At 38.5% G+C, this 26283-nt stretch overlaps 2 protein-coding genes across 2 annotated transcripts; one reads left to right on the top strand and one right to left on the bottom strand.

Annotated features, from left to right (window-relative positions):
* Window positions 1-1301: 1301 nt before the first annotated feature.
* Window positions 1302-23781, bottom strand: LOC104451048 (nuclear-pore anchor). Its single transcript, XM_010065799.3, has 49 exons — window positions 23386-23781; window positions 23146-23292; window positions 22885-22983; window positions 22447-22575; window positions 22269-22361; window positions 22100-22165; window positions 21291-21380; window positions 21135-21212; window positions 20588-20697; window positions 20060-20180; window positions 19889-19981; window positions 19520-19568; window positions 18207-18310; window positions 18063-18131; window positions 17423-17566; window positions 17212-17316; window positions 17004-17117; window positions 16828-16906; window positions 15681-15724; window positions 15524-15597; window positions 15182-15284; window positions 14680-14814; window positions 14492-14590; window positions 13998-14039; window positions 13855-13908; window positions 12765-12944; window positions 12623-12670; window positions 12364-12414; window positions 12157-12240; window positions 11999-12073; window positions 11726-11910; window positions 11317-11419; window positions 10416-10532; window positions 8190-8282; window positions 7802-7939; window positions 7666-7719; window positions 7225-7338; window positions 6854-6931; window positions 6596-6745; window positions 6451-6522; window positions 6225-6380; window positions 6102-6134; window positions 5837-5924; window positions 5689-5759; window positions 5509-5616; window positions 4104-4208; window positions 3660-3825; window positions 2008-3339; window positions 1302-1822 (listed from the first exon to the last, which is right to left on the bottom strand). Exons 1-48 carry the CDS (start codon window positions 23689-23691, stop codon window positions 2009-2011), a joined length of 6147 nt encoding a protein of 2048 aa, XP_010064101.2. The 5' UTR covers window positions 23692-23781; the 3' UTR covers window positions 1302-1822; window position 2008.
* A 983-nt stretch (window positions 23782-24764) lies between these two features.
* Window positions 24765-25755, top strand: LOC104451046 (18.1 kDa class I heat shock protein). Its single transcript, XM_010065798.3, has one exon. It carries the CDS (start codon window positions 24855-24857, stop codon window positions 25347-25349), a length of 495 nt encoding a protein of 164 aa, XP_010064100.2. The 5' UTR covers window positions 24765-24854; the 3' UTR covers window positions 25350-25755.
* Window positions 25756-26283: the final 528 nt, after the last annotated feature.

Below are 26283 nucleotides of genomic sequence, written 5' to 3'. Positions count from 1 at the left end.
TTATATAGTAACTCGAATATATTAATTATTTCATACCACACTAATTTTTCGATGTAGGATTTTTTTTTATAATCCTTTAGCATCATATATTTATGAAATATTCATTATCATGTCATAGAGTCCTTTTGAAGTATTCTGTTTTCTTCCATAAATATTTGCGTTTGATGGATAATTTATCAATTCAATTTGCTAATGTTCATTTGTATGTAAAATTCGTGTAGCAATCTAATTGATTTGTCACGTCATGTAAGGCAAAATGCTCTGAGGTTTGAAATACCGATTAGATCACGTTGGCTACTCAAATTTGCCTCATCCTGCGAAGGGGCCAACGTTTCAAGTCCCCATTAATTCGCATTATTATACTCAAAGGTTTTGATATTTTATCTTTGCAACATCCATTCACCGCCGAGAAAATGACACAAATGATTTTATATTTTGGGTCAATATGAAATGTTGTTCTTAAATCTTTAATTTGTTCAATGCAATTTTTGAGCTATTACTTAATATGCAATGTAGTCATTCTATTTACTTAAAAAGATTGCAATTTTTAAAATGATGAATCAACTTATGCTTATTTTTATCCATCTATTTTAGAAATAGGAAAAGAAATTAGAGCATTAGCATATCATCATTATTTGATAACGTGGATTATTATATCCTTATTTTGGAAGTTAATATCCACATATAACTTCTTTTTTTGTCCACCGTTCAAACTTCATTAATTGAAAGTCACATTACAAATTCCATTAACTTGAATTAACAAAAAATGACAATGACTATGAAAACATCTTGATATGGTTTAGGAATTAGATTAAATTTTACTAATAGCTCAGGCCCCGCATAGTCCAAATAAAAAATTTAAGGACGACACAACGCATTTAACCAAAGTTTAATAATCATTTATGCTATTTTCCCTTTGCCTTTTCCCCTGTTCGAAAGTGGACCTTATTTGTGGCGGGGTCAAGTTAATCTGGGTCGAGCTCAAGGGCGCTGTTATTACCATGTCTAGGCCCAGCAGCTGAGCCTAATGTTTTTCTACCTGGCCATCCCTTTCAGACCCGTTCAATTAAGCCTATCTGAGAAGAGAATTTTTGTAGATTTTTCTTGGGTCAGATCTTCAAACCATCTGCTTCAAATATCCAATGTTTTTCTCTTCGGAATATTGTGGGCTGAATATAATTACAAAGTTCACCCTTACGCACACCATTAACTTTGACAAACTGAAGATACGGCATTACACATTTACACTCTCCTTGAACAGTAAGGCCAAGAAACTCCAGTTTACTTCAGGGAATCCAATATTTAATTAGTTCAAACTTCATTTTCATTATTCAAGTCGAATCATATTGAGTCGAACCAATCCAGTCCCGATCCAAGTTTGGGCTTGAATTTTCAAGCTCGATCAAACTAGTCGAATTCTAGCCGTAACCAATCTAGACGAGTTCAAATGACTCAGATCCACCACAGCCCTACTATTTGCAAAAAGTCATGGGCAAGAGCATACTTGTCTCTGGTCCGCCAACCTCTCAACTCGTCAGTTTCTAGAGACAACAGGACAAAGAAAAAGCGATCTCAACCCACAATTAGGCTACACAAAAGCTATCATACACAGGAGGTTCTACAATCAAATTAGGAAAGGAAAAAGAAGGGCACGGACAAGGAAGGGTTGAGTCGAGTGGAAGAGTTGCGACCTGCATTTCAGAAAATCTGGTAACTAGTATATCCTGAACTCATCTTGTAATGTGAGGCTGAGAGTTGACACAACCGTTTGTGCAAAGCACATCTTCAAGCTATTAATGACTACTCCACAGAATTGTTGTCCCTAGTATATCAAGACATCAAAACATTAATGAACAACCACACGAAGAAATTGTCATATATATGTTGATGAACTTGACGGTGTCAGGCTCAGGCTCTCTCCCTTGTCTGACAAGAGACCAATTGCGAACAATGCAGCTCCAATTGCAAAATGCAAACCTAAACAAAAACAAAAAAGGGAGCTTGAACCTTATTTGGAGCTTTGTCCTGGTTCACCCTGGCCACGCCCAGTACGGCCACCACGTCCACGAGCACCTCGGCCACGTACTGCTCTAGCACGGCCCCTGTTGGATGGGGGAGTCACAACTCCAGCCTGTCTCAGGGCAGCTCGCTCCCTGGCTCTCTCCAACAAATTAATGGTAGTTGAGGTGCCACTGGCTGGTGAAGCCCGTTTGCTCTCTTCCACTTCAGCATTAATACTGGAACTACTATGTACCAAGCTAGCAACTTCTGCGGAAGCACCAGCATTTTCACTGCCTGCAGCACCTTCAGAAGTCTGCTCAATCTCCACCGTCACCGCATCACTCCCCTCATTCACTTTATCAGAACCTTCAGCAGTTTCCTCAGTTATCTCACCATCTTCAACCTTTTCAAGCTGTGGAACTTCAGAAGAGTTGATCTCACTCGGGTCCGTTACAGTAGCTCCGACATCCACATCATCAGCCCTACATGGCGAAGTTGTGGGAGTTAATGCCTGCTCAGGCTTGCCTTCTTCTACTTCTGGACTCTCAAGAAGATTAGACACATCACCACCGCTCTCAACATCTGCAGCATCTGGAATAAGCTCTCCTTCTTCTTTATCGCTAATGAACTCTACAACTGAGTTAATATGGTCTTGATCAGTGGGTTCCTTTGACCCATCATGTGAAATGATTCCTGTATCGCCTGACTTATCCAGAATCTCCTCAGAGGAAATACTTTTAGCATTCTTCCTTTCAGGATCACTAGCCTCCTCTAATTGCTGTGATTCCCTTTCCTCAGCCTTCTCCTCAGGGACCTGAGCGTCTTCCTTCTCATCAACAGCTTCCTCACTAGGAGCTTGGGGTAGATCATGAAGTGCATCAAAAGATTCCTCAATCGTTAGTCCCACATTAAGATTCTCCAGAGCAGACCCGTCTTTTTCTTGAGCAGCATCATGTGATACATCTACTCCTTTGGACTTCTTCAGCAAAGGCGTTGGAGTGTCACCTTCTCCTTGGGTCTGGGACTGCTCATACAGCTCAGAAGCAGGTGATGCCAGACGTTTACGAAGCGGATGCTGCAATGATGCCGTGATATTACTTTCAGTGTCGGCAGGAGGTCCAAGCTTTCCACCATTGTTAGAACCTTCAGCATCAGTCATCTCAACATCCTGAGGCTCATCAATTTTCAGACGTGGCCGAACCAACTTCCTCCCTGTTTTACGAGTTTCAATATTGGGTTTAGGATGAATGGATCTTCTTTCCTTTTCTTCCACAGCTTTAGGTGCCATGTTGCTTGTTTCAGGAGCACTTATGGTGGCTTGAGCAGAAGCAGCAGAAACTGAAAGAACGTTCCATTCATTATCAACACTTCAACACTAATATCATTTGATTTCTTTTTCTTAACATGCACAACTTATCTTTGGCGCAACAAGTACACAAGTGACCCAGATGTACCATACACTTAGGAAAAGGAACCCAGATCTGCCCAAGTTGCTTATTCCTCCAAGAGCTAGGCGATCTTTAAATGATTGTCACTAGAACTCGAATATTGAATCATAGGAGATATTACAACATTCAAAGCAGTAAAAGGGAAAAGAAAAAGGCCTTGACATGTTATTCCTACGCTGGAAATACCATGAGAGAAGTAAATCAAGCTACCTGCAGCAGCAGCCAAGGCAGTCTCCACTTCCGGAGTAGAAGCACGAGCACCAAGCTCAGTGGCATGGGTATTTGCAACTCGTTCAAAATTTTCAATGGCCAACACATAGCCAGAGGCGAGATCATCTAGTAAGTTCCCAGAAAGAAGCTGAATGACCGAGGTTCCCTAAAAATAACAGCAAATCAGGTTTGAATTATACAGCAAGGAGAGAGAAAAGAAAATTCATGTCCAAGCATTTAAACTGAGTAGAATTATTGCGGAGATTTGCAAAATTTCATCATTAATAGCCAAACGAACTTTGGGTAAAATATTCTGGGATCAAGACTGCAGGCAATAGATAGAGCAAATGATACCACAGGACACCTGCACAATACTCCTAATGGCCTGAATTACTCAAGTACAAATTACTTACTAGCCAGATATAATGCAGATGACATTTTTACCTCAGGAAGACTGTCTTTGGCATGCTTCAGCCTTTCCAGCTCATCGGAAACCTGCCTCAAAACTTGCTTATGTTTCTCAAGTTCCCTTGCAACTTTTGTTTTCTCCTATGGATAATATCAGTCATTGTAAGCAGAGCAAGGCAATAAATCTATGCAAAATGAACCAGTTGCGTTGTGCATAAGTGCTTGTTTAATAGTGCTCATTTATTGAATAAAAGATTCCTCTCCCGGACACATAGGGTGCGTTTGTTTGTGTTTCTGTTCAAAAATTGTTTCAGGAAATAGAAATAGAAAAAACTAGTTCTGTTCCGAAGAATAATTTTTTACCAGAAAAACATGTTTGGTAAACTTGTTCCGGAAAAAAAAAAAAAAAAAAGAACTTAAACACGTTTGGTACATTTATGTTCTTCTTTTGTTTCTTTTAATTTTTTAATATTTTTATTTTATTTTTCCTTTTTTTCTTTCTTTTTTTCTTTTTCTTTTTTCTTCTTTTGGCCGGTCGCCGGCCTCAGCCATGGCCGGTGACCAGCCGACGAGGCCGAGCTCGCCTAGCCACCGGTCCCTGGCGGTGGCCTAGCGAGGCCTCGCCAGGGCCGGCGACGCTCGGCCTCACCAAGGGTCAGCGACGCTCCGACGAGGTCGCTGGCCCTCGACAGCCGGTCGCCGGCCATGGCCGAGGCGGGCGACCAGCCAAAGGAAAAAGAAGAAAAGCAGAAGAAAAAAAAAAAGAGAAGAAAAAGATAGAAAAGAGAAAATTGTTCTTAAAAATTATTCCAGAAACAATAAAAAGTTTTTTTGTTTCTTGTTTATGTTCGAATGTATTCCAAATGTGTTCCCAGGAACAAAAAACAAATTTAGAACAAAAACGCAAACAAACACGATTCTGTTCTTTTTTTTGTTCCCAGGAACAAAAAAACAGAATTTTTGTTCATAAACAGAAAAAAAGAACACAACCATGCACGCCCACACATTTCCACTGGAAGTATGCTTGGAGGAGGCAAGCCTTGACCATAACGCTTGTTAAACACAGACATGAGAGTGAAGGATAGTGATTCATCTTAAAAACAGAAAAAAGGGTATCTTGAAACATCAGCTGGCTTGTGATTAGGCATAAGTCATGAACAGCCAACGAGCAACTACATAGGGATCATCACTAGGATCTTGAAACATCAGCTGACTTGTGATTAAGCAAAAATCATGAACAGCCAACAAGCAACTACAAAGGGATCATTACTAGGACATGATTCATTGTTGGAGAAACAAAAGGTATTGACCTTGCTGCATGATGCCAAAAGGCAATTTTGAATTGGATAAAAGGATTAAAGCTAATCCAAGGCGCCGATAACAAAAAAATTTGTCCTCATCTAATTATGTGCATATAATTTATAAGGGAGAAGAAAATTACCTCATCAGCTCTTTTAATGGAGTTCACAATCGTTTCCTCAATTTTTTGGCGCCTTTCTCTCTCTTTCTTCAATCCATCCCTCTGTCTCTCGACAGTTTTCTCCAAAATCTAGATTGCACCAAGGAGAAGTTAGCTGCTGCTTAAAGCTAGCAAACAAATTTAAGAAGTCTGAAAGCAGACCTGTATCCTGGCCTCTTTTTCCTCCTTCTCCTTCATGACCTGCTCCAAGTTATCTCCAATAGGCCTTCTCCCTATAGCAGACCAAGAAGACTTATACAACCCATAGAAAGAAGAAGCCACCATCTCAGATGAAAAAACTGAATCTTACCTTGTTTAGATTCCTCCAACTGCTTTGAAAGAGCTTGACTTTCTTTAATCAGCTCCTCTTTTTCCTTTGTCAGTGTCTCAGCCTTTCTCTTCATAGACAAGATAACAAAAGGAAGGTGGACAAATTTATTGGAAAGAGTCAGGAAGTATAGAAAACAAGAACCAATGCAAGTATCCAAGCTATCAAACGTATCAACAAATCAAGGAATCAATATATCGGCTATAGAATTTTCACATTAAAAGGAAAGGAAAGGAAAGCAAAGAACCTTTAATTGAGCTATTAGCCTTTTGTGCTTTTCCTGCATGGCAACCAGTTAACAGATAAACAATGAAGAAAATAACCTAGTGGTTCTTCACCTATTTATCATTTTGAAGGATCATAGAGTTACCTCTGTCTGCAATATATCATGAACTCTCTTTTCTTTCTCGTTCAGTTGCAACCTACTATGCTCAAGGTCCTGCTCCAACTGCGAAACTCTATCTTGCTTTTGAGACAGCAGCCTACTAATTTCTTCAATCTGAGTATCCCGCTCTTTCAACTTCCCCTGCCCAGGAAGAACAGATAAGTTCCAAGCATTGTTTACAGTAGTATTTGACATTAAAAGTATGTAATACCTGCATTTGTTGAACATCATTCTTCAAGCGATCATAATGCTCTACATCTATGTTCTTGCACCGTTCAATTAACTACATAAAACCAGAGGTCTCAGAATGGTGAAAACATCTATCTCATTCACCAAATTGTCTGAGTATGCAATACCTCAGTGACCCTCTTCTCCAGGCCGTCTTTTTCTGTTCTCTGTGTTTCAATTTCTTTCTTAAGGGCTTCCAACTCAATCTGTTTCTCCATCAAAACATTCTCCAGCTTTGCACACTCAGTTGCAGCCCTCTGAGTTTCCTCTCGCAATTTCTAAGTCACATAAAAACCTCCATCGTAAATGGAAGTGTGGAAACAGAACATAGTTGAACACAAAATTATTATACTCGATAAAAATATCTGATTTCCTTCTTTATGTACCTGGCATTCCTCGAAATTGTATTTGTTTTCCTCTCTGAGTTGCAGATTGCTCTCACGAAGCAAACTGATTTCCCTAACCTGAACAGGAATTCACATAAAATAAACATGGAAAAATGAGACTCATACTGAACAGGCCAAAAAAGATCCTACACACAATGATATGTGGGTGTGGGTGTGGGTGTGGGTGTGGGGGAAAGAGAGACAGACAGAGACAGAGATGAAGACAGAGAAAATGGAGTCTATACTGCAAAAAGCTTTCTCAATAACAGAAATAAATGTTCAGCACATCTAAAGTGAAGCAGACACCTTAATACAACCTCAATAAGGCTCAGAAAACAATAATAGAAAAAAGAAAACAGCAGAACCATCACCTGAAGCTGTAGGGATTTGAACTCATCTTCTGAGAACAACAATGACCTTGAGCTTGCACGCTCAACACGAAGTGACTCCTGGGCACCTTCTGCTGCCTTTAGGGCACTCTCGAGCTGCATAATCACCATATTTAGATAAGAGAACAAAGAAAGGGATAGCCTATAAATGGTAAAGAAAAGATCAATGAGACGCAACCATTTAATAAATGCTAAATTAGAAGCTCTTGCTCATATGCAAACACATGGATAGAGGAACAAACATAACAAGTAGCTTTTTAGAGAAAGAAGAGGAAAATGCCAAACGATTTGTCCAAGAGGGTAAAGTTTAATATAATTATAGCCGCACAGCATCGAACCAAGAGAGAGAACATATGGTAAAAGGGCATTAAGGTAATCAAGAGCAAAGAAGCGCTGTTCTATGTAAGGTACAGAATCACTTACTTGTGATTGTAGCCGCAACTTTTCCTGTTTTAACAAAGAGATCTCCGTTTCCGCCTGTACAAGATAAAGCTCCCAACTGAGCGAGAAAGTGGAGTGGCAGGACACTTGGGTGAGTGAGAGACCGAGAGACACTTACTATTTCCTTTGACCGTCGGAGATAGTTTATTACATTCTGCAAGCCAGTATCATCATCCGCAGAGATTCCAGCAGAAGTACGATCTCTCTCGGCCAGTTGAATGTGCAGAGCTCCAAGTCTATCATGCAGTATTTTATTCTGCATAAGATATGTAAAGTTCAACATGGACTGTTTTAATTGGAGATGGAGATGCTAAGCAGATTTATGTTTTGAATGCTACATCACGAATTAGATTATATAGAAATGACCGATAGATGCGGACATCAGTAACGTAAACTAAAACTGTTCTTATGTTAATCACTTTTAACTATCTTTCCAGATATAGCTCTCAAACTAGCATAATTCCAGAGAGTATAATCATGTAAAACAGCAAATACAGTTTAACAACCTGTTCATTCAATTCGTTGTACTTTTTCTCAGCTTCTGCTTTGGATTCCACTAGCATCGACTTCTCGGCTTCCCACCTGGCCTTCAATTCATCCTACACAATTTAGCAACAATTAAGTCATTGACAGCTGCTAAGACTAATTCAATAATACAGTTCTGTGAATTGTCAACATATTTCAGAATAAAAGGAAAATACAATGCCACAAATGAAAAATCCTATGAATATTTGCTTTTCCAGTCCTTTTTTCTGCATGTTTTTTCCTTTGCTACCCCAAGCTGCTAGGAGAGGAATAAAAAGAATAATTTACCAGTTGATCCATAAGCAATCACGAGATCAACTTCAAATTGAGACTACTAAGATTACTATAGAATAGTAAAATATTTTGATTTTATAACCAATGCTCCTCAGAATGGCAATTGCTGTTTTTGCATTCATGCAGCAATCATTCCAATTTCTCAAGAGTGTTTCTTTTTAATGAGCTTTAGACATACGTATTTCTGTGTTAACTAAGAATAAATAGGTCAACCCATTCCATCACTCTGTGAAAGTGAAATTAACTTTGCATGCAACTGGGTCCTCAATCTATTAAGGAAGAACTTTACAAATCCCATACAGATCTTAAGGCCCATATACATTGTCAAAAAGCAGTCTAACTCCGTGGGCTTGTCCCACATAATCAAACATTTGAAGCAACCTGAATAGAAAATCTAGGTTTTTTAGCTCTAAAATTCAACTAATCCTACGATGCAGTAGTGCTACTCTGTGTATCTACCATAGGTAGGGAGGTATTGGCATCAAATATTCACTAATAAATTACAAATCCACATCGCAACCAACAATTTCTTTAAGCTCCTTTCCCCTTCCTACTTCAGCTCACTCACAAAAACAATAACCAAGCAAGTGTTATTTCACTGCAAACCTTCCAGTTCAAGGAGCTTCAATAATGGATGGCCATCTATCTGGGAATAAGCATACTAGTAGAAAGTAAAAGAACCGACTCACCCCATTGCAATAAGTAAAATAACATGTCTAAAATGTAAAGTGATGATATTTCTTTTTAAGTTCTTGCCAAAGTACCACTATACTTGTCGTTACTCTTCTAAGACATTGCCACAACTGCACAGAAGCATCTTCATCTTGGTTGGTTGAGAACCATAGAAGATGCGGAATTCACTTCTTGATTCATGAATCCCACCTATATTATACGAGTCAAGTCTCCATCAAATCCCCATGATTTTGTGAAAATTATTCCCAAATAGTAGAATCCACAGTGATTTGCTACTAAATAGGATGCCAATTTTTCTCTCAATCAGAACTTTTGAATTCCATGCTTCCCATCCTTACTACTGAGTTGAAGGAGCTAAGGTTCATTAATCATTCCAACCCATATTCAAACATATCCAGTCTGATACACGAGCACTATAACATCTGTAGAAAGGACACTAAGATACGTCTTGCATGCGCCTAATAAGCACTTATATGTCTCAGCAAAAAGATAGGGTAAGAGCCAAAACTTGGCATAGATCTCTATTGTTGTAGCTAGCCCTCCGTAACTCCTTATAATGTCCCGTCACATATATCGTGCATGCACATCGCAGCTAGCAATGACATAACATAAGGCCTTTTTATTCTACAATTCTCTCAAAATGACTTCTCACCGGACTTTTTTGTGCACTTACTCCAGTTCCCTAAAGACATATCTCCTCTCCACTATCACAAAAAATCTTTATCAAACTCTTCAAGGGATCTTCTTTTCAGCCATGGACCTTGTCAACAGATAAATGATCACACAAGTTAAATCTCCTGGCCAAATACAAACTGGTTCTCCAGAGTATGACCCTTTTTGCCTCATCTATTGCTCAAATACTCTTTCCCACATGGTACGGAGAGGCAGAGAGATATTTACATCACGATGATTGTTAGAATGTCCAACTCAAAAACTGATGCAAGGAGGGAGACCACGTGAATGTAAGGCCCATCGAAACCCTATGGACAAGCAATTTAGGATACACTTAACATTGATCCTTTATTTTCTAGGAACAATGAATATCTCTTATTTTACAATTTCACTGTATTCTACTTTATTTCAACAAAGCATGCAGTAACTTAATGCTCCTACTCTCAGTTGTAAGGAAAAGTATGAGGTAAGATTACACGGCACACTTACAACATGGAATATTCATGTGATATAATTTAGCAACACTAAAGCTGCGATGAAGTACATACATTCTCACTTTTCTGGGAATTTGCCAGCCTGCGTAATTCATCTGTCTCCTGTTGCAATGAAGCCAAAGTTTCTGATGTTTTTGTCAACTCTTGGATTGTCTCAGATTGCAGAATAACCTGCCAAAGGTAGATAGTTAACATCTAGCCTTAGAAACAGAAATTTCAAAAACCCAAAGCAGATTGTCTCAACACATGAAATAAATCAAAAAAATGTATTTTTGTTCATAAATTAAATCTTATTGAAACTGTCCATATCCAATTCGTTCTTTGGAACCATATCACATCCTGGATCTGATGATATAGGATGCAATCACAAACCTTCAAAACCAAAAGATAAAATAAACAAACACAATTAAAGCTTGTTTCTTTTGCATCAAGTGAAAGTAAAAAGTATTTTTGCCCTCCCACCAAATTTAAAATAAGTATTTCAAGGTGTTAAAAAAAAAAAGATCAAAAGTAAAAAATGAAAGTCAATCAAGACAGACCCTAAGATAGTCTGAACGAGTGAAGCTATTTTAGCTCTCAAGGACAAGAAGATTAGGGCAGGGATAGAAAACCCTAAGTTCTCTTGAACAGGATTAGAGAGATTTCAACCAGTCTTTCCAAGCTTAATTACTGAAATTATTACACGTATCTTGTCCAATTCATTTGATTTGACAGAAATATATGGTTAAAAAATGAAGGCTATACGGGTGTTTTCTTTTAGCTTTTTCTTTATGAGATTATAAATATTTGACCCCTATTTAAGATTCAATACCTTAAATTAATAAATTTAAGTAGATTTTAACATTTGATGTCATCTTAGATTTCCATAACCTTTGGTGAGAAAGCAAACCAGAGATCTAGATGAGTTTAAGATTGAACCAGACAGGCACAAACTTCAATTATGTCATTGAAGTACCTGTCGTTCGTAGTTAGCCTGAGCAGAACGCCAGCGCTCATGCTCACTCTTCCACTTATCTTCCAACAGAGAAATCTTTGTTTCCAATGTGTCAACTATGGAACTGCACAAAAAAGTGGTATCTGAGAAAAGAAATTCCACATTTATTCACATAAGAGAGACAATTAAACTTGTCAGATCATCATCTAGCACCCCTGCATAACGTCACCACAACTTTTAAAACAGCGACATGGGCATTGCATTCAAACTTGCACATTAATCATGCAATTGGATACTACTAAAATTAGAGGGTAAAAGTAGTTCTTTACAGATATACAAAATGGAAAGGATATTTTAAACTGAGCTCAACCCCTGCAAAAGAAAAGGAAAACATTATGTGTTCCATGTTACTAAGGAAAAAAATACCCACCCTTTAAGCGTGTTTCCTTCTTTCAAACTAGTAATTTCTGCTAACAAAGATGCAAGGGCCTCTTCCTTCTCAACATTCATAGAAACCACTTGCTGTGATTTATTGTTGACTTCAGTTTCCATTTGAGAAAGCCTCTCTCTTAGTGAAACTACTTCAGCTTCCAAAGATTGCTTTAATTTCTCTGCCTACAGAATATTTAAGGAACAAAATGCATCCATGAACGTGTCAGTATAGGTATAAACATGTCAAGATCAAACAGACTACCGAAGCTACCTCTGTTTTGAAGTTTTCATGAGCGCATTCCATCTGCTTCAATGCTGATTCGTTCACTTGTGCTATGCTTTTGTACTGCAGACTCATAAAACAATTTTTAACTCCTCAAACAAAATTGAAACTGCACTAGTATGTCCTTTCAAGTGCTATGTGGATACCTGTAGCATGTGATCCCTGTTTGCCTGTGCTTCTTCTCTTAGTTTCTCTATTTCTTCTTTTGCATTTTGCAGTTCTGAAATAACCTGAGAAAACAAAAACCAGTGATGGGACCATTTTATAATCTTCCTCTTATTCCAAGTCACCAGTTAACTTGCAAAATGACAACAGATAAATAGAAAGAACATTTGTTTCTTTTGGAAGCTAACCTCATTAGTTGAAATAGAGAGACTTCCACCAGCATTAGCCACCTCTAATATCTGCATCAATGAAAGGGTTTACCATACAGGGAACATTTCTTTTCAAAGCAGAAAGATCTCCATCTCATTCAACCAGGACCAGAATTAATTGATTATACAAGCATAGGCACCAGAATTAACAAACAAAAACGCATATGAAAAGCAAGTCTAGCATCATCCTAGTCAATTAATCATGATAATGTTCAACAGGGACGGTAAAATAATGCACCTTTGAATCTGAAGATCTGATCCTTTTCTCCAGATCAGATAGTTTAGCCTGTAAAACAGCAAGAAATGTTACTTGCGAAATTCATTTTTGAACATAGTACCTCACAGAGGAAATGTGACACTGAAAAGAAATGTCAAAGTACCTCAGCCACAGCTGCCCTACTCTCGGCACCTGCAACAGCATGCAAGGCACTGGCCAACTCCTTTCCCATCTCTTCAACTTGTTTCATTGAATTTTTTAAAGTCTGGTCCCGATCAAGCGTTAACTTTCGAACATTATCATGTTCATCTTGTAGCTCCTTCTTAGCCTCAGCCCATTCCTTCTGCAATGTACAGTTTTCAGCAGCAGTTTAAGAAAATTTCTGTTGCGTTTCGAGCGACTAAATCAGGAGACCGTAACAGAACTTCAATTCAGGAAGATGAATCCCTTCATCATCAAAATACATTTTCAAGCATCCAAGGACGAGAAATTATTCTCTTCAAACAGGCAAAAGCAAAAATTTCAATGAGGAAAGCATGAACTTCTTATCCAAAATCTACAAATACCATGACCATTTAAGTGCAACTTTTATCCTATCAATGGTCTGGCTAGCATGATGCTTATCATACACTGAACAAATGCACCCCTTTATATGTTGGTTTTTGCCCTGTCTCTGATAAAATTGAAACTGAATCTTATTATAAACCCTTTTCTGCAGTTCGAAGTTATTCACTGAGATACCACATGCTTCATACGAGAGTCATCAGCTTTTTCTTCATGGCAATCCATATAGCTCACTCTAATTTTAAGTCTTACAACCCCTAATCAGGAAAAGCAGCACATTGCGGCAATTTATATACACCATGATCATTCCCACAATTTCTGAAGTCAACAAACATTACACACGTTTGTGGAGTAAAGGTTGTGTGAGATTATGTAATCCCACTGCCACCTATTCTAAAAGCTTAAGTTGTTAGATGAAGGCGTGATGTAAAATTTAATTATTCTAACACTTCCCCCTCATGCTTAGTCCAGACTTCTTGCCTAGTACTAAGCGTGAACATATTTAATTGAAGAGGCAAAAGGAGCCCAGAAAGATTGAACTCAGGACCTCTAGCTCTGATACCATGTGAGATTTTATAGGACCACTACTAACTATTCTAAAAGTTTAAGCTAGTAGATGAAGGCGTGGTTAAATTTTTAGCAGGTTGCACCACTTAAAATATAAGCAGGACAAGGACACAAAAATTCACCTGAATACGCTGGATATATTCCTCCTGCCTTTTCTTCTCTGCAGCCCGTGCTTCCTAAGAATCCCAGAGTATGAGTTAGATTAGAAAACAGCACTGCAGCATCACTCCATAAGAAGTAAAGAGCTAATTCTAGGGAAATGCACCTCACGGACTTCCTCAGTGCTCTGAATGGTGTCCAATGTAGCCTATATTCAAAGAAAACAAATAAAAAATGTACACATAATTTCTATTTAAGGAAAAAAAAAAGTGTAATAAAAGTTATCACTTGTTCTCAAGAATGTCAAATTCAAAGTACAGCAGTTATGACAAAGTGTGACTCTTCCAAAGTGCCGTATACGATGAAAATGGTGTCTACAGTATATTGCTGGTGATATGCCATTCGTACTCGGTCAAAACGATTAATATGGTACAAATGAGTATTCAAAAACTGTTATAATGTATGAGACACTTCACAAAAATAGCAGTGTTGCTAAATGATGAGCACTACATGAAACAAGAGACCCAATTAGAGTAATCATCATAAATAATAAGGAACTAGGTCACCAGTAGTTAATCTATACATGACCTTCAATAGAGATCTCTTTAAGCCAACACAAATTGTGACATTGAAATTGTGCTAATAAGAGTGATATTTTACCTGAAGACGATAAAGTCTTTCTGACAAACTCTGAACTTCAGCACAAGCCCTCCTTTCAGCAGATGACAATATGTCTTTTTCTTGCTTCAGAACAGCAACCTAAGGTAACAGATAAAGAGTCAGCACCAAGGACAAGGGAAAGAAGAAAAGAGAAGAGGCGTCCAGTTTATCCACTTCATAGTCCTTACCTCCATATTCAACTTCCGAGTAAGCTCCTCAGCAGAATGCGAAGACTCTGAACTTTCACGAATCTTCCGCTGGTAGTCAACTATCAACTGAGAAAACTCCACATTTCTTGCTAGAACTCCATTAATTTCCTCTCTCTAAAATTGTTACATCATTAGCAAATTAGATTACAGAAAGCACAATTCACGTAAACTGAGTAATAATAAATATGCTGCAAATCATATTTATGCCTCAAGGTGGTACATTTCTAGGAGAACGATAAACACATGTACACGTCTTCATAGAGCTAAACTAAACAATGATTAAATCTTCAGAATACTTCGTAGAGAAGGACTCTGTAAGACAGTATCGTCTATACAGAAGGGATAAAATATGCCTGCCCACGAGGGGAGCAGCTACCGTGAAACTAGCGTGTCATTTGACTGAAACTCTCTGCAGTAATAGAAGTAACTTCAGATCATGTGCACAAAGACTTAAAACAAAAATTTGGAGGACATATATTACCTTGTGTTCGGATTCATTCATCAGCCTATCAAGTTTCTCCCTCGTAAAATCTGCTTCCAGGGCCATCTTGTCCCGCTCTGACTGCAATAATATAATCTTGCTCCTGAAAATATGAACATGCACTCAGGTAGGACAATGAAACTGGTAGCAGAAAGGATGGCATCTCTATGAAGATATAACAGCCCATCAAACCCAAACGCATGGCGATGTTCATCCAACAATAACAACCTCCATCCACTTCAACCAAGTTACACTGCGAAGAGAATAGGGGGGAAAAGGACCCACAGAAGTCTGGCCTTTCCTAGAAAGTTGGCTTGGAACAGCTACCAAAGAAAAGATTACCTAGACTTTGCCAACTCTTCTTCAAGACATCTCACTCGTTCCACAGCATGTTCTTGTGCCTTTTTAGCAGCTTCCTATAGTTTGGACATCCGAACATCATAAAGCAATACAGAGAAAATGCAACTATTAGATATCAAAACATCAGGCTTAGTTATACCTGAGAACCCTCAATAAGCAACTGGAAGCCCGACCTTCCCTCTTCTGCAATAAAAAAGTCATAAGTATGTACAGAAGCATAGAGCAGGACCACAAAGAAAACAAACCGATAAAATAACATTGCTGGTAATGAGGTGAACCCTACTTTACAATTGCAAAGAGGATAAAGAAGAGCCAAGAGAATTTTAATTATACCAACTGATAAAATAACATTGCTCGTAATGAGGTGAACCCTACATTACGATTGCAAAGAGGAAAAAGAAGAGACAAGAGAATTTTATTTATACAAAAAAGAAGCCCCAAAACCTGTTGATATCAACAGAGGGAGCAATGAATTTATAAATGAGAATGCACAATTACCAAGTATGACAAAACTGATGATTCACATACAATGAGTAAGGCACAAGAGTTACACCCTCCTTTAACCAATTCTAGGTTTTCACATTTAACCCATTTTGGCCTCTCAACAAAAAAGTTTCGCATCACTCGTAGCAAGTTAAACTTAGTAGACTGCTCGAATTAACCACAAAAGCACAATCGGAAATTGAATAAAATATATTTTCAGATTAACTATGCAACCTGCAGACTCTCTCTCTCTCTCTCACCCCCAACCCCTTCCTTCCTTTTTTTAGATCAATTATAACAACCCACAGACCCTCCCTCTGTCCACACCAACTCCCACCACCCCTTCACCTTTCCCCCTCACCACCCCCCCCCCCAAAAAAAAAAAAAAAAAAAAGAAAAAAACTCTTCCCTTTTTTTCCTTTTCCCCTTACTTAGAGGTAGATCTGAGTTGAGAAGGCTGTTAACATAGGTTTCTGACTGAAAGAGATGTTGATGACTTTATTCTCGATCCTGGATATCATGACTCGTTGCTCAACAACACTGTTTGCCAATAAAATTCCATAGATCCTGGAGGGACTACACTAATGCTTAAAAAGAAGCAAACCTTAAGGATCTAGGAAAGTACTATCAGGCTTATCCTACTAAAGTACTCCACAGGTCAGAATCAACTATCACATTATCAATGCCAATCCATCTCCATAGATAGCAGCCCGAAAAGTAAACAAACCATACTCCAAGGCATATCTTAAACAAATAAGGCGCATAGCAGATGGTCCTGCATGTAAAGCAACAAAAAGAACAACCTGCAACTGCAACAGTGGTGTGGGCATTGGATGAATTATGTTTTTGCTCCTCTTCATATAGCCTTTTGTACATTGAAACCTGTCCCAAAATGGATAAGGATCATGATTATTAATTTATACATGTCTAATATACAAAGGAGGAGAAAAGCAAACTACAGAAATAACAAAGAACATACTGAGGTGTGCAATGACTCAATCATAACAGTTTGCTCCTCCGCTCTACGTAAAACAGCCGCAACCTTAGAAGCAGCTTCCTCAGTTTGCTTTTTGAGCTCCATTTCTAACTTGTCCTACAATGAACAAATTGATACTCCTAAGCCAATAAAGCAATCGCCACATAATATCGACGAGGTGAACAGGGAACAACCACAACCACATTGATACCTTAAATTCCAACTCTTTATTCTCTATCTGATCAGACAGGCTGCGAACAAGGGTTCTAAGCTGAACATTCTGCTCAACCAATCCATTTATATCCTTGAAGGTCAACTGTCAACAATCATGTAGCAAAGGAAAAGGCATCAGAAGTTCTGATGAAAAATCTTAGTACTCGCTTTAATAGTTTATCGATCATGAAAAAATCCAAGGAACTCACAAGCCGATCTGAAATAACTTTCTCAGTGTCATATTCAGCAATCATCTCCACTGCACCATCAGTTCCCTTATCATCAGAATAATTATGCAGACTGGATCCATAACGTAATTGTATATCACGGCATTCCTTCAAAAGGACTGTAACCTGAACATCACAAATCCAACACCCATTCCATCCACCCCCAGTAAAAAAGGAAAAAGAAAAGAAAAGAGAGTCAAAACACAAAGATGCTTCAATCAATCCCATCCGATTTCATAGCAGATATCTAAGATATGGACCAACACTCAGAAAATTTAATAACATAATCTAGAAGATGCATTTATTATAGCTAAATTTTTGCAACTACACTATGTTCAGCCACAAATGCAACACCTAGTACATTCTTGCACTCCAATATTCGACTAGGCTTTCATCCTAAATGACTTCAAGGTTAAAAAAAAAAAAAAATGATGTCTTTGAGGGACAATAACAGTACCTCAGAAACAACAGATAACACTAGCCTATAAGAAAGTTAAAAAGGCAACACACACATGCACGCTCTTTGTCCTTCCTGGCCCTTTCCTTCCCTCCCTCTCAACAAGGAAAAAGCTGTAGAGAACACATGCAATTAAAACCATCAGCGAGAAGCTCTTCAAAATACCTGCTTTTGAAGGTCAACAACCTCATGCTGAGCAAGCACATATTCCCGTTCACGCTTCTTCAGATCAGCCTGAGAATCACGCATGAACACCAGTATAAAATTATGAACTAAAGACACGCTAAGCAAGCATGTTAAACTGCTAACCTTTAACTCCCCAATAGCTCTCTCTAGGTTCAACTGTTCAGATGTGGCCTGCTGTAACCTTTGGTTGATCATGGAGTATGCCTCAACCATCCTCTCATGTTCAGCTGCAAGACAACAATACTGCGTAAGAAGAAAGCTCGCGAGAGGTTTAGCCACGTTTTACCCAGCAATTTTTTTTTTATGGCCAATTTAGAAAATCTATAATTCTTGTGCATGTAAGGTTCATGTATATAGATATTTTATTTGAATACTTATGCATATGAAGATTCGCTTTTATAATATTGATATATAATTAAATAAAATAAAGTTATAATCCATGATAAGATATCCCATGGCCGCAGACAATTTCGTAGTAAATGTTTTAAACTAATTGCTCATGAATATAAATATATAGACTTCATTTTGAAATATTTATGTAAATATAAGGTTGATTGTGCATGTTCTATAATATGAACATTAGCAAATTAAAAATAAATCACTCATTAACACAAATATCTTATTGAAGAAAACAATCACCTATGACATGATAGCGCATATGGATTTTCGATAGGTCTTTAAGAAATTCTCCAATATAGTATATTTTAGTTAGCAAATATTTACAGACAAATGAATATCTTAAAATGATAGAAATGAATCGAAATTCAACAGAAGAAATTTACCTATTATTTCAGCAAATGTTATAAAGGAAAAAATATGTGCTTAAATGTTATTTCACCAAGAAAGATGAGATCAATAAATAAGAGATCTACATCGCCTCAACCTAGCTACATTTGGTACTGTAAACTAAAATGCCATGTTGTTAATATTCAACAGGTGTTGCTTATTTAAAAATTATAAGATAAATGGGGAATGTGTTTAGACTCATTGAAGAAGGAAAAAAAAGAAGGCGGCAATTCTGCCTAAGTTTGTGAAGTGATCAAGACAATACCGATCAACATTCAGAGTATCCATCAGGATGCATCAACACACTATTAATACTTTTAATCATCTATTGGCATTCTTGAGATTTTTTTATACTTTCAATTTTTTTTAACTAATACCATTATTCCAAAGCATATTTAAGATACCTGTTATTGAAAAATTTAAACAATATCTCGCACTCCTTTTAATTTAATATCAATTTTTTCTTTTTGAGACATTCAAGTATGGAAACACCAATATTTCACAATTGTGAGATGGATGGATGTCAATATAACATACTTCGAAAGAAAAAACAAGCCAATACACCAAGTTTCTGGAAATTCAATAGAAGTAAACCAAAGACAAGAATCATGGTGCACGATGGCAAATTACATTTAACTATTAGAACAAACCTCTTTCATCCAAAATAGCTTCAGCTTTCTCCTCTATTTCATATAAAACCTGAAACAGCGAGAGTAAAGCAAAAACCTCCTTGTCATATCCATTGAGCGCAGAGAGAAGTCATGCAAGCCAACATAAATGTAAATGTAGCACTGAATGCACAGCAATCAGTTTTTCAGATATACATGCCATGATCTTTTATTGATTGCACAAACTAAACTGCCCCACGCATCCAACCTATACAATATGCCCTTTGCTATACATTGAACATCATAAGTAATATTAAGAAACAGATTATTAACTGAGTCAATAACAAGCAGAGACATGTCGTGATATATTCCAGTGACATTTTTTCAAGTGAAGTGATGAAGCAAGCCTACCCTTTGTAATACAGCTTCAGCTTCTTTTCTTCCCATCTGCTCGTGTCTCATCGCATCAACTGCCTCTTGGTACTTTGCATACATCTTTGCAAGCTGTACAAAGCACATAAATAAGAAATTCTTGCAAATAAAGGCATACATATTTAAGAAAATACAGATTAAGAAACTTACACTCCAACCATCACGCAGAAGGGAAGCAGCTAATGCTGTCCCTGATACACCTATTGGTACCCTAGGGACAATTGCCCGATCATCCTGAACCATGCCGTAAGGATCAGAAGAACCCTTCCAACTGCATAACAGAATATAAGCATAAGCCACGTTTTTCAAACCTAAACTAGAAGCATATAAATTGATCAAAATAACATGAGGCGATGGCTAACGATATTGACAATTCAATGAAAGCAAATGGCATCAAACAAACATATAGAAATAGATCAGAGCAGAAGGTTTCTATTAAAACCCATCTGGAATCCTAGCTCTCACCACAAGGCATGTCAGAAAAAGTTCAGAGAGTACAATATAATTTGGAAGTAGAAAAGATTGTTGAAATCTTCTGGAAGATGAGATAAGACTTTCCAGCAGGGATCTCAATACTTCATGGTGAATATACAGATCATGACCATGGAAAACATGCCATTATGATAAGTTACACGATGGTACAACAAACCAAAAGACCTCATAGATGATGTGACGCACCTTTCTAAACTGAAACTACTAAGAGGAAGAAGATTTGACTCATTATTTTTCCTCAGAGATTCCATTTCAGCTTCACATTTTTCCAGTTTCGCCTTCAGATCTTCAGCTTCCTATAGAAAAGAGTGAAAAGAAAAGAAAAAAAAAAGCCAATAAATCATAATGAAATGACTAACTATTATAAATAATTCAATTAGGACCCAAGGTTTGCCTCAGTACTATAATCACCGATAAGTTAAATGGGGTTGCCACCTCACAAACTACATTAATTAGCAAATTGATCAATATACCCAGATGCATAGTAATTATTCAGCCTCACAAATGGTAGCAAACACACGGAAGTATTACTAGGAGTTGATTCAATCAAAAGATATGAAATAACTAATTACCACTGACATCTTTTCATCCATGATCAAAGTTCTACAACCTAAAATGAAACAAAAACATAAACATGAAATTCTTTAAATTCGCTAATGAATAATGACAACCAGATACAAGGAACAATTATCAAGTTAAGCTGCTCTTAAAAAGAAGAGACAGAATAGAACACCTTCTCTAGTTGCCTTCTGGTGGATAACTCCTCTTCGAGTTTTTCTTTGTTGTTATTTTCCACTTGAGTTAAATGTGTCTGTCAATGTTGGGGGAAAAGGAAATTAAAAATTGAACAATCAAGTTTTGAAACATTAGGTACCCGCTAAAACCTCACTTCTAAAGCTTTAATAACACCCTCAAGCTCGCCAGCCTTTCTGGACCATTCTTCGCTACTTTCTTTATACAATTCAACAAGTCTATTCACCTACACAAGGAGAGGCATATAAGAAGCATTTGTTAGCAACAATCACGAAAGGTTTAATGAAAAATATTTAAGAAAGAAAAGAAAAAGTGTACAATGATACTCATTATAGAACACTTCTCAAAATGATCGGAATGGTATTAGAAATACAACTTGGGTTCCCGGCATTTTGTAGACATGGTTCATTCGATGGATTGAAAGCACAGAGACAGAGAAGAGCACATAGAGTTGTGAAGTGATTGAAATTGACTCGCAACAGAGACTTTTAAGTTAGGAACCTCAGAGAGTGACACAAATCTTTAATCTAAAGATATGGCCTACCATATAAAGAGAATTTTGCAAACAGAGAATAAAAACCTATAAGGCTCCAAATTTGACCCGATGCTTAAGCACAAAAGGCTTCAATCATTGGAATCATCAAACACCCCCTGCATAGATTAGAGGCCGGAGCCCCTCAAAATTCTTCGCCAACAATGGAAAATAATCTACTTCTTTCCCAAGTAATACAGAGTTTGATGATACGGAATTGCTAAACTTCTAATTGACTGTGCAATATTCCTTTGCCAGCATCATTTCCATGGCAATGCACCATATGTCTATGCAGGGGATTATGCCATTAAGAGTTTGCTAATTTATATTTGCAAGATTATCAAATTTAGCAAATGTAGAATAATTAAGTTCATGTTACAAAGAGGCAAATAATTTTCTTTTTTATCACTTACAGTAGAGATTTCTGCTTGAAATCGCTCCTCATTGGCTGCTGCAGAATCTTTAGTCGAGCATAGCTCCTTTTCAGTTGAACAAACCATTATTATAACTTGTTTGCACATGTAACCTAGAAATCAAATACAATCACAGAAAAATAAAATATAAAAATTAGCATCATCATACCTCTTGCATGGCTACTAGTTTCGTTTCTAGCTCCCTCACTCTTTCCTTGTTCCAATTTAAAGAAGAAGAGGAATTGGCTAATTGTCTGTCTACCTGCAAAGGACGAAAAGGTCAACCAGAAATCTACATTCTATACCGACTAGGATGAAGACAAGTTCTTGCAAGTTTAAACACTTACATCCGCAAGCTTAGCAGACAGATCTGATTCGAGATCGGCGTGGACTCTGCGCAACTCAGTGGCACTGTCAACTTTGGCCTTCAACTCATCATTAAGCCACACATTATGTCGCTCGATCAGCTCTTTTTCCTAAGATACAAAATCATAGCATTAAAACCAGTATCTCCCACATCGAACCAAGGCATCAAATTGAGAAAGGCAAAATGAACAAAGGATAAAAGGTCATAGATATAATTCCAAGTGACAATATAGAACGAGTCTTGTTCATTAATGATGATAAAATAGAAGTAGGTTATGTCGTCCAACGTCACAGAGGTCCGCACATACTAAAACTTCTACAGGGCAACCAGCAAAAGAGTCATACAAACACAATCAACGTAGGAGACGGAGAAAACAGTCTAAAGAAGGTCTAGAACAGAAAAGGAGCAAATAAGAAACCTGAGAGAGCCGAGAACAGGCAGCCTGGCTCCTTGTTAATTCCGCTTCAATTTCACTGAGAAGTGCCTCTTTCTGAGAAGCATTCTCTGTCAAGCTCACCTGCAAAAGGGTTATCACGTAAGAGAACAAAGCAACCATCATTTCAAAGACTCCTCATCGGTCCCTAAACTGTGGAGCGAATTCCGAAGAAAAACGATGCGATAAAACAATAGCGTTTGATTATAAGAGGAGGAGCAGGAAAGGGAGGGAGAGAAGGAATACGATCTTATCGAGGTAAGACTTGATGGTGGCGTTCTTCTCGGAGAGCTCGAGGCCCTTGTGCTCCACCAACTCCATGAGCTGCCTCTTCGACTTGTGAAGCTCGGAGACCTCGGTGGCCAGCCTCTCTATCTCGCCATCCTTTTCCATCTGCGCACAAACCGATCGGAAACCACAGTTCTTAACAATCAAAAAAAAGGGAAAATCGAGGGGGGGCAAGGGGACAAGGGTGGGGGTACGTACGCATCGGAGGTGGAGGTGGTGCTTCTGGGACTGGAGGTCGGCGAGGTCGGAGAGGTGGCGATCGAGGGAGGACTGGAGGTGGAGGGAATTGGACTGGAGGTCGGCGAAGTCGGAGGAGAGGGAGAGGTACTTCTGCTCCAGGAGGGAGCACGTCTGCTCCGCCGTGATGGCGGACGCGTCCTGCTGCGCCCTGACGGACTCCAGCTCCCTCTGCAGGTTCCGGATGAAGGCGTCGGCTTTCTCCGCCACCAGCGCCCCATCGTTGGAGCACCGCGACAGCTCGTCATCGGAGATGAACAGCGGCATCGCCGCCGTCGACGGAGGAGGAGGTGGAGCGACGGCGAGAGATCAATCGGGTTCGGGAGCAGCAGAGGCACGCCGGTCCGCCGGTTTTATTTGGAGTAGGAGGAGGAGGAAAGGAGGGGGGAATTTAAAGCGCTTTTGGGCTTTTTTCCGGGACAGAAACAGGCAAAGCCCTATTTCCTAAATGGGCTCTTTGGGTCGGCTACGATTGAGGCGTGTTTCGCAACGTCTCCATTTCTCAATATTTCCTCTTTTGTTTCCTAAAGCAGAAAAAAATAAAGCTAATTTTTCTGTTCTCTAGATTGAAATAAATAAAAAAGAAATAGAAAAAAGATTACTTCTTTATTTCTGAAAATAATTTTTAAAATAAGTTATTTTTCTCTTTTCTTCTTCACCGAGTCTTGTAATGGCCAATGCCTAACCACCGTAAGCTTTATCGGTTTTCATGCTTGGCCAAGGCGACCGACTAGAATAGGAAGAAGAAAAGATACAAAACTAGAAAAATCTCATAAAATTGTTAAAAAAATTAAAAGAAATTATGTGTTATAAAAAAATTTGAGGATCATATAAAATACATTCCTGTTTTTTTTTTTTATTACAAAAATAATAATTTCGTGTGGTTACTAAAAGCACTCGAATACTAAAAAAAAACTCATATGTGAAATGGACTATTGTTAAACAGAAATTATTATCATAAATAGAAATTTTATTAAACACGCCCCGAAAGTCAGCACCAGAAATGGAACGGAAGCGGGCTGCTACTGCATAATTTATGAATGCCAAGCGACCTTTGGCTTTGACTAGGAGAGTATCCGGACATTCCTCTTTAACTCGTATCTCGGATTTTTAAGCCCCACTGTAAAATGGATTTTGGATCAAACGAAAGTGAGGTCCCCATAGGCACAGCACAGCAACAGCACCACTCGAAGACTAAAGACTTAAAGAAAAATATATAGACTTCTAGAAAGACTTATAGTTCCTCCTAGACGCTTCTCCCGCATTTTTGACTTTCCCACGGCGCTCCAGGTCCTTCAGGAATCCCACCACTCTTATATAACTCCCTCCTCCCTCCCCACTGCACCTTCCACAATAGCATCTGCCAGTTCCTACTCTACTCTTCGCTTTGCTTTCCCCCCGCCTCCCAACCGCCTCCCAACCTCAAAATCATGTCGACGCTTCTCTCCGACTTCTTCAATCATCCCTTTGCGGATCTGATCACTCGTAACTCCTCCTCCTCATCAGGCTCCCAACCCCAGGTGGACTGGAAGGAAACTCCCCACGCCCACGTCTTCCACGTCGATCTCCCTGGCTTCTCCAAGGAGGACCTGAAGCTAGAGCTTGTCGACGGAAGAGCCGTCCTTATAAGCGGGGAGAGGAAAGAGGAAGCTGAAGCCGCGGCCGCGGAGAAAGGCAGCAAGTGGCACTGCCGAGAGCGGGGGAGCGCCTCCCGCCTCTACCGCCAGTTCCGTCTACCGGACAATGCTAAAGTCGAAGAGATCAAGGCGTCGATGCGGGACGGCGTGCTTACTCTGACCGTGCCCAAAGATGAGCACAAGCAGCAGCAGCAGCAGCTGAAGCACAAGGCTGTGGAAATCTCCGGCGACGGCGAGACCCATCATCCCCCTAAAGGATTTGGTCGCTTTGTTTGCTGCAAAGCTTAATATCTTACACCGAACGCTCAGCAGAAAGCATGTCCTCGTGTGATGCCGATGATTTGTTTTCATTGCTTTGGTGATCAAATGTCGTTGTGCATGATAGATGTTGTGTATAATAGTCACAGACTAGGGTTGTCATTGAAGTTTTGAATGGATGGAATGCTGGGCTGTTTTGCTTGTATCCCAATGGCACACTTTTGGTTCCCAAGCTCCTCCTCATCTCTTCCGTGGCAATCCCGTACATGTAACTAAACGTCCTTTCTCTGGGATTCCACTGATGTGGGAAGGTCTTGCGATCCTCTTGAAGTTGTCGTGGATTAGATTTTGCATCAGGATTGGCACCTTGCCATGAAATGCTGGAAGCATATCCTGCTTGCTCACGGTCGCATATGAAGACTTGCGATATATTTCATTTCGTCTTTCGGAAATGATTGTTGCATTTTTTATTTATTTATTTTTTTTTTGCAGACGCCACTCCCTTATTAGTAATGGCTACAATAGCTAGTCCCCTGTCTCTAGACTCCCTCTGATTAAACCCATGTTAGATTCATGTTTACTGTAATTTGAATTACTTAATACGATAAATACAATGGTTAATCATAATTGCAAACAAATTGTGATATGACATCTTGAGAAGGTTAATTTTTCATTATATAGTACTACTATTCATTACGATAGTGAGTTTGTGATTAATTGCTTACTCTTATGTAGAATTATCCATAATTTCATTGTTCAATAGAATGTTTGTCATAATGTCATTATTATTTTAACACCTAATTAGTTGTTTTGTTAATGTTTATATAATCATACTTTTATATTAAAATAATAATCCATTGGGTATAATCAAACATTATTTGATTAAGAAGATGTAATCACAATTGTGCATTATTTGTTATAATGAACAGAATTGCTATAATAAACTATAAATATCTCGTACACA

Source organism: Eucalyptus grandis, chromosome 6 (assembly GCF_016545825.1).
Source record: "Eucalyptus grandis isolate ANBG69807.140 chromosome 6, ASM1654582v1, whole genome shotgun sequence".
Lineage (NCBI taxonomy): Eukaryota > Viridiplantae > Streptophyta > Magnoliopsida > Myrtales > Myrtaceae > Eucalyptus > Eucalyptus grandis.
Note: the sequence above shows the minus strand (reverse complement) of the source record. Positions and strands in the feature narration are given on the sequence as shown.

What these genes read in the sequence shown, in the direction of transcription:
- LOC104451046 (XM_010065798.3), top strand. Translation starts at nt 24,855, where the DNA reads ATGTCGACGCTTCTCTCCGACTTCTTCAATCATCCCTTTGCGGATCTG.
- LOC104451048 (XM_010065799.3), bottom strand. Translation starts at nt 23,691, where the DNA reads ATGCCGCTGTTCATCTCCGATGACGAGCTGTCGCGGTGCTCCAACGAT. An exon ending in AAGTTATTTCAGATCGGCTT is followed by an intron (nt 17,317 to 17,422) that starts GTGAGTTCCTTG and finishes GATTGTTGACAG; the next exon opens with TTGACCTTCAAGGATATAAA. An exon ending in TCAGATCTTCAGATTCAAAG is followed by an intron (nt 12,415 to 12,622) that starts GTGCATTATTTT and finishes TCATTGATGCAG; the next exon opens with ATATTAGAGGTGGCTAATGC.